Below are 11,472 nucleotides of genomic sequence, written 5' to 3'. Positions count from 1 at the left end.
CTGAAGCTGAAAAAAATTACACTCCCAACATTAATATTCCACAATAAAATGTATCATTCTGAAATAAAATCATTGGACAGGCTCTTTCATTGTCAAAGCTCTGCTTGCTCCACAAAAAGTTCACCTGCTAGAATGAAAAAATAAGAGAGTACATGTGATGTCACAGGTATTCATTAGATTGCAAAACATCAATGAAAATTCTCACTGAACAGGTATTGCAGCTGGGCAGTGTAGCTGAAAATATCGAATGGACCTGAAGTCACTGGAGATGCTTCATCTCAGATACCCCCATTAGATATGGTTGAGTCCTCTGACTTAACAATTCCATTCATATCATCTGTGAGATGCTAATGAGAGGGTCGGGGGGGAGGGCGAGAAGGAGGGGGAGCTCTACACGGGGCTGGACCTTGAGGTGGAGGAGGTAGAAAGCCAGCTGGCGATGGGGGTGTGGAGGAGCAGAGGGGTGGAGGGGTTGGTGGAGCAGAAACAGGGCTCAGGTTGGTTTGTGGTAGGGCTCTGATAGGGGGTGGGGTATATGGGGGAGGTGTTATGGAAGATGGTGGGGGAGTGGATGGCAGTGGAGGTAGTGTTGAAGTTGGCGATGGAGGCAATTGGGAGAGGTCCTGTGAGGCAGGACGATGATAACTGTGAGGCAGAGTGTAGATAGGTGTGGATGGATGGTTGTAGATAGGGTAGCGAGGGTAAGAGTGGGATTTTCCACGAGTGAAGTTGATACACTTGCCCTGTAATTGAAAGGAACAATGTCAGTTCAAAGCATGAACAATTCTTCATCATTAACCACAGGCAAACACCATACACGCTCATGTGCCATTATTCCAGTCAAGACATGAAACTGCTTTAAAGGAATACTCCAGAATTTCTGATGTCTCTCCCTATTTTATACCCAATGCTCATGCAGTACATTGGTAGGTTTCATTTTGACCGTAATGGATCCTTTTATTCCTACTGGCAATGCAGCTCGACCTTGCTATCTAGAGTGAAATATAATTAATGGAGGACAAATCTTCATTCCTCCTTGAGTCCAAAAAAGCACTCCATGGTTCAGCCAAAGCTAATGTGATGCAGCAGCAGTCCATCATAACAAATTTCAAAGGCTCGTTAAAAAAATTAACTGTCATTTTTATTGCTGAGTTCCTTCATAGTATTTGCTTTGCTGTGCCAGAGTGAACTGACTCATACTGGTGATCGTTTGTGGGCTTGCTGTGTTGCAGGAAGTAGCAGAGTAAAGCTTATATTAAGTAGGAATTTATCAATAAAAACAATTGCATTTTTTTAATGACCACTCGTATTCATTATGATAGACTGCTGTAGTAGCATGTTATCTTTGGTGGAACTGCAGAGTGCTTTTTTGTACTGAGCAAGGTATTGTTCCCCTTTAATTGCATTGAACTCTAGATGGCAAGCTGTGGCTGCTTGTGTTGTATGAGGATGAAAGGACGGATGGAAAGGATGGACTGAAAATGAAACCTACCAATGCACTTCCAGAGCAGTGAGCATGAAACAGAGATAGACTTCAAAAATTATGAACTATTCCTTTAAGAATACTTGATATTAAAATGCAGTGGTGGAGTGGATATTTGGCACAGAGCGCGGGGTAGAGCTTTCAATAGTTGGAAAGAGGAAATGCCTATCCTAGTGCTGTTGCAGGGTGTAAGAAAACAGCATGCCTGCCAAACCACCATGCTTAAAGTAAGAGGGAGTGGGGAGAGGTAGGTATCATCTGCTCTAAATGATTTTTGCAGACAAGAGCATTCCTCAAAGCCCAGAACAATATAAGCACTGAGTCAACGACCTTTGTCTCTATGTTGTATCTATTTTGGCTTTTCCTTGATGTCACTTCTTTTTGTCTGTTCTTATGATGAAATAGATCTGAAACAGTTTAATTCAGGGAACATATTTAATGCCATTCAGATGATAGTTTTAGCCTACTGTGTTCTTTTGATCATGAGGACACTGTTCCAGACAAACCCTCTCCTCTTTTCCTGTGGTTATGAATTTTGACTTGGGGGGGGGGGGGTAAGGAACAAAAAAAGCGGTTAAGCATCCAAATCCTGTCATATCATAAGCTTGTGTGCAGTCTTATTAACTTATTTCCTTCATATGCTTGTCAAACAGCAGCAAGGCATTATAACTGAACCATTATACCATAGCAGAAGTCAAAGGCCCACACTTCACATTATTCCTTTATCTCTGGCTTGCCAGTGAATCTCACCTTGTCTCCAGGAAGAGGTCGCATCACGGACACTCTGTCATAGCCTTTCCTCAGGAACACACAGAGAGCATCTAGCTTGCCCTAAATCAAGATTTTAAAAAAATATATGTCCACAGTTCGTGAAATACAATTTTCAGAAGGTCCAGATCCCTTATAACAACAATGACATAAATGCCACGAAAACCTATTCAAATTCAGCCCCCCAGGAATTATAATAAATTGCTTGCTTGTATACTTTTCCATCCATCCCTACTTGCACTCTGCTCTGTCTAATGTGTTTGGTCTTGAGTCTATTTTGCTTGCCTTTGTCTTATATAAGTGTGTATTTCACTTTTTCATGGCCGAGGGAGGTCTAGCCCTGATTGATGTAATTTACAGAGCGGAAGGGACAGTGAAACAGAAAAGAATGTATTTTCTTTTTTTCGAAATAACACTAGCTCAACAGATTTTCTACACAGGGGTTAGCTCAGTTCATGTCTGGTCCTTATTACCACCAATCTAGCTGACTAACGTTATGAAACACGTTTCATTAACTGTTTCCTGGTGACACATGGTTCCTGATAGTCACTGAAGCATCTTTCAAGTCATGGCGACTAGATACTACGATAAGACAGAGGCAGCAGCTGTATCTCACACTAACATTATACACATACATGACATGTTTTAAAAAATATTTGAAGGACTCTGTAAACTGATACATTTCTGCAGCTGTTTGAATCGTGAAAACTAAAAGCATTTCAATGAATTGGTCCGTCGGGAAAAGAAAAGCAATAAAAATGCTGACTAAACAGTTAAAATGAGGCAAATTGGACAGTTGCAAATGTAAAAAATTTACAAAATATGCACAACCCCTAAATGATTGTTTACTATCATTTTAGTGTATGCAAGATAAAATAGAGGGGTAACACGTTATAACTACACAAATGAAGCATTAGTTAATTAGTAACTACTGAATTCATCGTTTGTAAAGCATTTGTAAAGCAAGACACACACCAATGGTTAGTGTGTTAATAGATGTTTTATAAATACTTACTAATACTGCAATTCATGATTAATTCGGGTAGTTACTAGTTGTTAGTTAAGTATTTTGTATGACCTCGTCTAAAGCGAAACTGTGCCTTACAAAGCATGTACAAGTGAGACTGAAAGGCCAGCAGCACCTTGAGACTCACACAAGTCTAAAGGATCATTAGATAAGTACATGATTAATAAACTATTTAGATGTACATTTGTGTATTAATTCATAATGCATTGCAGTATTAATTAGTATTTATAAAACATCTATTAACACACTAACCATTGGCGCATGTCTTGCTGTACAAATGCTTTACAAATGATGAATTCAGTAGTTACTAATAATTAACTAATGCTTCACTTGTGTAGTTATAAAGTGTCACCAGTAGAGGTTCTTTGGGTGGCTGGACAACACGTGCTCTTTCCCAGGTCGTCAAATACCGACGCGTTGACACGCCCCTCGGCGTCTGATACCGACGCACGAGGAATCTTTAGCTTGTGTATGTGACGTACCGGGCTTTCAACTAACGTCAGTTGACAGTAGGAAACTACTTCCGGGCGGTAAAGCTTCTCCTGACGCTCAGCCGGGTTAATATTGGAGTGAGTGGACGGCCGGAGCAGTTGCTCCGAGTGTCAAATATCGCCGCGGATGGGTTTACGTTGACGTTACTTGAAAGCCCGGTACATCACATACACAAGCTAAAGGGTTCCTTGTGCGTCAGTATCGGACGCAGAGGGGGCGCGTCAAAGCGTCGGTATTTGACGACCTTGGCACGAGACGGGTTGGGCTAGGTAAGTGAGTGAATGAGTGAGCTACCACCCGGGTTTTCAAAGTGGGGGCCGCAGCCCCCAGGAGGCCGCCAGGAGGCGATAGGGGGTCCGGGAGAGGAAAATTAAAAATGCAGTTAAAGAAAACTAATAATAAAAATAAAATTAAATATATCAAAAAATAATAAGAAAAAATACTAAAAGAAAGAACTGTTGATGAATATTTTAAAGCACAAATGACAATGAATGTTTGGTTAATAAAAGAAAGAATATTGAATATAATACAACTGAGAAATTATTTGAAATGTAAATTAAATTAATATTGCATCCATAAAAATAAGGAAATATTAAGAAGCTGTATGTTTGATTTTTTTATATTTGCCAGTGTAATTTAATTTTCTTTCAAGCCATGTCACAATAGGGAGCCCCCAGCCAGAGGCTATGGCTATTAAGGGGTCCTTGGCATGGAAAAGTTTGGGAACCCCTAAGCTACAGCATGAGGATGAGTAGAATGGGCGATGAACAACTTCTGCACCTTGATGGGGGAGTACCACTTTTGAGGACGAAGGGTTTTGTGCATGCCGTTGTTAAGGGTTCGTTGGGGATACAGCTCAAACTCCTGTTCAGGCATAACAACGCGAGCGTTTTTAGCCTTCTCAAGTTTGGCTCCCTCCTCAGTAGAGCCTTTATCTCCCCAGCGGACCTGAACAGAAATAGCAGTTGTCAACATCATGCTGAAATCAATGATCAGTAGTGCAGTTGAAAAAAAAAAGTCTGTGACAAATCACAATATCCAAAAATTAATATTTCGATTCATGATTTAATTAAAGGGTCAATTTTTGTTTGATGTTGGAACATTTTTTGCCACATGCAACCTTTTTAAATTCCAACGTTGCTGTTGGAAGTGTTGTTGTTGGACCAGTAGGGAGCAGTCTTCCCTCTGATCTAAATAAACAAGAATCTGCCGATAGGTGGCGCTTATCAAAAATTGCTCGGGCCCTGTTATTTGACGCTTGTGACTATATTGTAACTCATTATTGTTTCCTATTACACCAAGTTGTATTTAGCTTATTGAGCAGCTTTTAATTCCAAAGTTAAATTAGTTGTTTCAGTTACTTACTGTACCCTGGTTCTGCTGAATGACAGAAGCTAAACAGGTGTGGGCTTGGCTAGTAAGTGGATGGGAAACCTTCCGCGAGGGAATTTACAGTATTATTCGTAGTTGCCTATTCCACTAAAATTCAGCAAACAATTTACATTTAAAGGGAGTATATCATTTTAAAGGTAAGAAATATTTTGTTGGAATGAGTTTCCATTTCACAATTCAGGGCAATACAAACATCCATTGTATATTTTCAGAGCTCTGTTGTCAGTAAAATGACCTGTGATTGCTATTTCCTGCCCCTAATAACTGGAGCAAATAATGGTTCTGCTCATCAAGAATGATGATTGTTGCCCCATGACTGACACCAAACTAGCCTTGGAGGTGTTTATGGAAAACAATATGACAACAGAACTCTGATACCTTCCTAACAGCTGTTACTGATAAGAAAAAAAAGATTTCAGAGAGGTGGAAGCAGTACTAGGGAACAAATCAAATGAAGGTAGTGAATGTGGCTACCTTGTGCACAACTTTTTGAACTTAACAATACGACATTGACCAGCGTCACTTCTCATCTGTTATTAAAGAGAGGAAATACTTCAACGGTTATGATCAGCAGATTTCTTCCATCCGACACTGCCAACCAGTTCGCGCCTGCCTACAAACCTTTGTCTTGCAGGTGTATCCTGCTTCTCCAGAAATTATATGCTCCCTTCTCGCTTATTAGTCTGTTTGCCTGTTCTTTCTGCATTCCTTCAAACAACTGAAGATCTTGACATCAGTCCAAGCTTACATTAACCAAAATGATGGCTTCTTTAGCAAATGAAGCATTTACAGGCAGACCCTGAAAAGTAAGACAGAGGAAAAGGTTTCCGTGCCATCCTTTAACTTGATCTCTTAAATTGCCACTTTGCATTCTGCATAGTTGCCCTTGATTTGTTTTAATTAGTTTGAGAGTTTGAAATGATGATGATGATGACAGTGTGACTAGCATTAAATGACTAGCGATTAATGGGTTCTTGATGTCTTTTGTGCTCATTGTCTGTGAGACAAATCCCCTTCAGGGCAAAAAAGGCATCATAAAGATTTCATTCTTTCGTTCATTAATAAGAACAATTTAGTCGCCTCCATGTATTAAGATTTTTTTAACCTCTACTTTTAGCATGGTTTAGGTCCTCCATAGTAAAAATGTCATGCAAACAAAGACAAATGAATAAACAGATGTCACATCTTTCTACTACTGGGTCAGAGGAACTTTTGCTGTGAAAAGAATAAAATATTTAATATAATACTGCTTTGATGCTGAGACAGCTAGAATTAAATTACTTAATTTTGCTGGCAGCCATACCAACATGTACCCTGGCTCTGCCAAATAACGGAAGCTAAGCGGGTAGGGGCTTGGCTAGTACTTGGATGAGAGACCTCCCGGGAAAACTGAGTTGCTGCCGGAAGTGGTGTTGGTGGGCCAGTAGGGGGCAGTCTTCCCTCTGGTCCTAATAAAAACAACAAATATCAAATCCCAGTGCAGTGACGGGGCCACTGTACTGTAGGAGATGCTGTCCTTCAGATGAGATGTTAAACCGAGGTCCTGACTCACTGTGGTCATTAAAGATCCCATGGCACTTATCGCAAAGACTAGGGGGTTCCGCGGTGTCCTGGCAAACTTCCCAATCTGGCGCCATCTGGCCACCTAATCATCCCCCCATGTAACTGACCTTTCGCAAAGTCCCGCCCCCCTTAGTTACTGTTGCTATGCCCGTCAAGGATTTCAGAACTATCCAGGAAGTAGCCGGAAAACACCAAAACATGAAGGAAGAAATCAGCGCATTGTGTGGGTAAAAGTAACAGTAATAATACGTTAGCTGTATTAGCTATCAATAATAGCTAGTAGCAAGCTTAGCTTGGAGCAGACAGGTATTTTTGGATGGATTAAGCTGGCCATGGGGTCTGCTATACTGCGAAATCTATTGCCGACATTGCGCTTCTTGCGTTCTGGGTTTCGGGAAGGGAAAGAAAATTACTCCCCCTCCAAACTTTTCAGATATCTAATATCCGATTTGCAGAGCCAATAGGTACACCGTTTCAGCATTTTGCTGTGTGTTTGAAAGCTTGACGGACCGTTGCTAAGGTAGGATTGGACAAGCACCGTTCTAGGGCGGTACTTTGCGAAAGGTCAATTGGCTCAATGATTCCTCCCTCTCCACCTCAAGCTGATGTGTGGTGAACAACCTGGCGCAAAAACGGCTGCTGTGCATCACCCAGGTGGTGCTACACATTGGTAGTGGTTGAAGCGAGTTACCCCTTTCAGTGTGAAGCACTTTGGGTGTCTAGAAAAGTGCTATATAAACGTAATTATTATTATTATTATTATTAACCCTGCTATTATTAGACAATGGTTTGATATTGCAATCACAGTTAATTCCTAATTTAAAGAAATGTGGCTTTAATGTTTACGACGTGACAGTTCTTCTAAGATAGAATCAGTGTGAATTCCGTACCTCTGCATGACAATAATAAAATTCTGATTCAAATACACATTTCTATGTAAAGTACCACTCTCTTTCTACCTCCATTCTCTTAATGCCCCCTACTCCACGGCCTCCGTAGTATGAGGCATCCACTGTGGGCCACCTTTTTTTAGGATATCCATCCTCATCTTCATCCTAAACAAGAAGAAACAGTTATTATGTACAATAAGACATTGCCCAGACCTCATTTAAGTGTTTTCAGGCACAGTTTAGGGGATGGTCAGTAACATTAGCCCTTATGATGAAAATACAGAGGAGAGGAGCTCCTATACAGAGCGTTTTGATTGCTTTGTCCAAGTGAACGGCATTGAAAGAGATAAGCTTGTGCCGACATTTTCGAGTGTAGTGGGTCCAAAGATATTCAACTTGCTGCATTGCCTTGTTCAGCCAGAAAAGCCCGGGACCAAAAGCTATGACAGCATTGTGGCTACATTAGCAGCTCACTTTTCACCAAAACCCTTGGTAATTGCAGAGCGTTTTCGTTTCCATAAGAGAAACCAAGAAGAAGGGGAGTCTGTAACAGTTTTTGTTGCTGCACGACGGAAGCTAGCAGAACATTGTGAATTCAATGACGTGGTGAATAACACCATCAGAGACAGACCCGTATGCGGGCTGAGGAGCGAAGCTGCGCAGAAACGCCTGCTAACAGAAGGTGCACTTACCTTGGAGAAAGCTATTGTAATTAGCGTGTCCATGGAATTAACTCCACAAGGTCTCCACTGAAGAAAAGGGAGCTCAGAGCAAATGTTACCAATGTGACAAAAGTGGACATTTTGCAGCTGAGTGTTGGAGTAAGGACATTTATTGCAGGAAATGTGGCAAAAAGAGAGCGCACTGCACCAAGACGCCAGTCTCCATGATTGGCTGCTGCTGATACTGACTGTGAAACTTACTCTTTGCTTAACCCTATCCTCAGCACTTGACAATTTCTGCCAACTTGTCACTAAACAGCTTAAGCAGCACCCCCCTATCCATGGCTCACTGATGCTCTGAGACAGGACAGAGTCCAGCCTGAGCAGCTGAGAGAAAATGGTGCAAGTTGAGGACAACACACGTCTGATTCATTACCAGTCGCTTCTAACCTACCCTTTTTTTCTGCACATACAGCCTTGCTCAAAACTGCCTACAATGAGCACAAGGGTTCCAGTGCCTCCAGCCTCTGCAACCTGGTCTCCACCTTTTCTGCCCCTCGTCTACCCCCCGACCACACACACACACACACACACTCAAAAAGATTTTGCCCTCTTTTTTGAGGAGAAAGTGGCAGTCATCAGTGGTGAATTCATTATCCATTCTTGACCTTCTACTTGCCCTGAGACCTCTACTCTGTCCTCCTTTCTTCCCCTCTGTGACAATGAAGTTTCCAAACTTCTCCTCTTCCACAATGTGTGCCCTTAATTCAATTCCCTCACCCCTTCTCCAGTCTATCACCACCTCAGTTCTCTCTTACCTGACTCACACATTTTATCTTTTCTCTCTCATCTGGTGTGTTCCCTTCCAACTTTAAGGTTGCTTGTGTCACCCCTCTATTGGAAAAAAAAAATCACTCAGTCCTAATTTGGCTCATGACTATTGGCCAGTCCTGCTGCTTCCTTTCCTATCCAAAAAGCTTGAGCAAGCAGCATGCAATTAGCTGTCCTCCTTTCTCGTTCAGTACAATCTACTCAATCCTAATCCGTCAAGCTTTAAAATTTGTCACTTTATTGAAACTGCTCTCCTTACAGTAATTGAGCCCCCTCAAAGCTCTTTGCCCTATTTGACAGTGAATCAACAGATTCCACCGTCGACATTATCAGACATGGGTATTGTTGGCTGTGTGCTAAAGTGGTTCAAATTGTACATGACAGGAAGGGTCGTACCACATATCATGGAGGGGTCTAGTGTCCACCGCTAGACCAAACGGATTTTCCTACCATTCGTATGTCAATGATATCCAACTCTACCTTTCCTTTCTGCCATAAGACACTGAGGTGTCAGTGTGGGTTGTTGCTTGCCTTGCTGTCATATCTGGGATGACGGCTTGGTGCCTCCAGCTCAATTTTTCCAAAACAGAGCTACTAGTTTTCCTGCCAGTTTGACAATCCTTGGGGATATATTGATCAGTCTTGGTACATGTGCAATCATGTCCTCTAGTTCACGAGGAACCTCAGGGTGGTGATTGATAGCTTCTGTATCTCCTGTTTTGCTTTGTATAACATCTGCAAAATCATTTTGTTCCTATCAAAACATGCTAACCACCTCCTGGTCCAGGCTCCAGTTCTCTTTTGGTTAGACTACTGCAATGCACTGCTTGCTGGCCTGCCAGCCTGTGGAATGCAACTACTGCAAAGAACCAAGAATGATGCTGCAAGCTTTGCTTTCAACCTGCTTCAATGCTCTTTCAGCACTTACAATGGCTACCTATTGCTGCCTGCATATGGTTCAAAAGCTTGCTGTTAGCACTGGTATTTGGAAATAAGTCAGTGCAGTTTATCTGCATGTACAAACCTGCAAACCTATATTAATATGCATACTCCTGCTTGACCTGTTTCTTCCACCTCTGATGGGCTACTATCAGTCAGTCCACTTCAACAAAGTAACATGCTCTTTGTCCAAACCATCTGTCACCTGGCACCAAAATGGCTGAATGAACACCTGGTCTCCATTAGAGCTACTGACTCACATACTACCTTCAAGATAGCTTTAAAACCTTCCTTTTCAAGCCCTGCCTTGATCTCTGACAGCTTTTTGCAGTGAATATAAATTGACACTGGGTATTACTATTGTGCCTGTACTTACTTAAAGATCATAACTACTGGTGTCTACTACTGAGCCCTTTTTGTACTTTGCACTTGATGACATAATTTTCCCGTTTCTGACTTGGGGCAATGCACATTTACTTGGTACTTGATTCTCATATTCCTTGCCTCTTGATCCTCTAAGGTGCAACTACACTATAAATGCACTTGACTTGATATGCACTTGTGGTTACCACAGAGTACACTTTGTTGCCAGTTGGTAACATCTGAATGTATCTGGTACTTTAGATAAAAATGTCTACAAAATGAGTAAATGTATATGTATATGGAATGATTGAGTTTCTCAATACAGAAGTTATCAGTAAGTTGTTTGTATGATTTTAAATTATGTTCAAAACAATTTACCAATCCTTAAAGTGCAACATGTGACCTTGCACTTGTACAAGTATCATGACTTTATTTATGTCTGATATTTTGAAATACTATGTCATCTGTGTTGTCAAAATGTATTGATACATTTTCAATCACTACCAGATATGAGCTTATATGTTACTTAATGAATGACAGGAGACTGAGGTACTTAATGCCATTATTCGTCCACACGTGTAAATGATCATCATGCTGTTGTGGAGTTTAATCCTGTGGGAGATTAGTTTTGTTCTTTGTTTTTTCCTGTTGGGATGAGAATATGAAAAACAAATGTGATTACTCACAGAGCTGTCCTCGATCACAGGGGTTGGGGGTTCATGAATAACCTATGTTGATGGAAAATGAATATGTAAGCCTCACTGAACAAATGTCACACAAAATCACCCCCCCCCCTTTTTTTCCCCCAATTGTACTTGGTCAATTACCCCTCTCTTCCGAGCTGTCCTGGTTGCTGCCCCGACCCCTCTGCCGATCCGGGGAGGGCTGCAGACTACCACATGTCTCCTTCGATACATGTGGAGTCGCCAGCCGCTTCTTTTCACCTGACAGTGAGGATTTTCACCAAGGGGGGCGTTGTGCGTGGGAGGATCACGCTATTCCCCCCAGTCCCTCCCCCCTCGAACAGGCGCCCCGACCAACCAGAGGACGCTAGTGCAGCGA

At 41.7% G+C, this 11,472-nt stretch overlaps 1 protein-coding gene across 1 annotated transcript in view; it reads right to left on the bottom strand.

Annotated features, from left to right (window-relative positions):
- Positions 1–298: 298 nt before the first annotated feature.
- The window catches only part of antxr1b (ANTXR cell adhesion molecule 1b), a 36,102-nt gene continuing 24,928 nt past the window's right edge, over positions 299–11,472 (bottom strand). Inside the window, exons 14-18 of the mRNA XM_056290282.1 lie at positions 11,097–11,138; positions 7,685–7,780; positions 4,551–4,718; positions 2,234–2,314; positions 299–743 (exon numbers count right to left, since the gene is read on the bottom strand). Coding sequence (XP_056146257.1) covers positions 348–743; positions 2,234–2,314; positions 4,551–4,718; positions 7,685–7,780; positions 11,097–11,138 — 783 coding nt within the window. The 3' untranslated portion in view covers positions 299–347. The remainder of the gene's footprint in view (positions 744–2,233; positions 2,315–4,550; positions 4,719–7,684; positions 7,781–11,096; positions 11,139–11,472) is intronic.

The sequence above is a fragment of the Lampris incognitus genome, chromosome 12 (genome assembly GCF_029633865.1).
Source record: "Lampris incognitus isolate fLamInc1 chromosome 12, fLamInc1.hap2, whole genome shotgun sequence".
NCBI classification, from domain to species: Eukaryota; Metazoa; Chordata; class Actinopteri; order Lampriformes; family Lampridae; genus Lampris; species Lampris incognitus.
The sequence above is the reverse complement of the archived record's forward strand: the minus strand, read 5'-3'. Positions and strand labels throughout refer to the sequence as shown.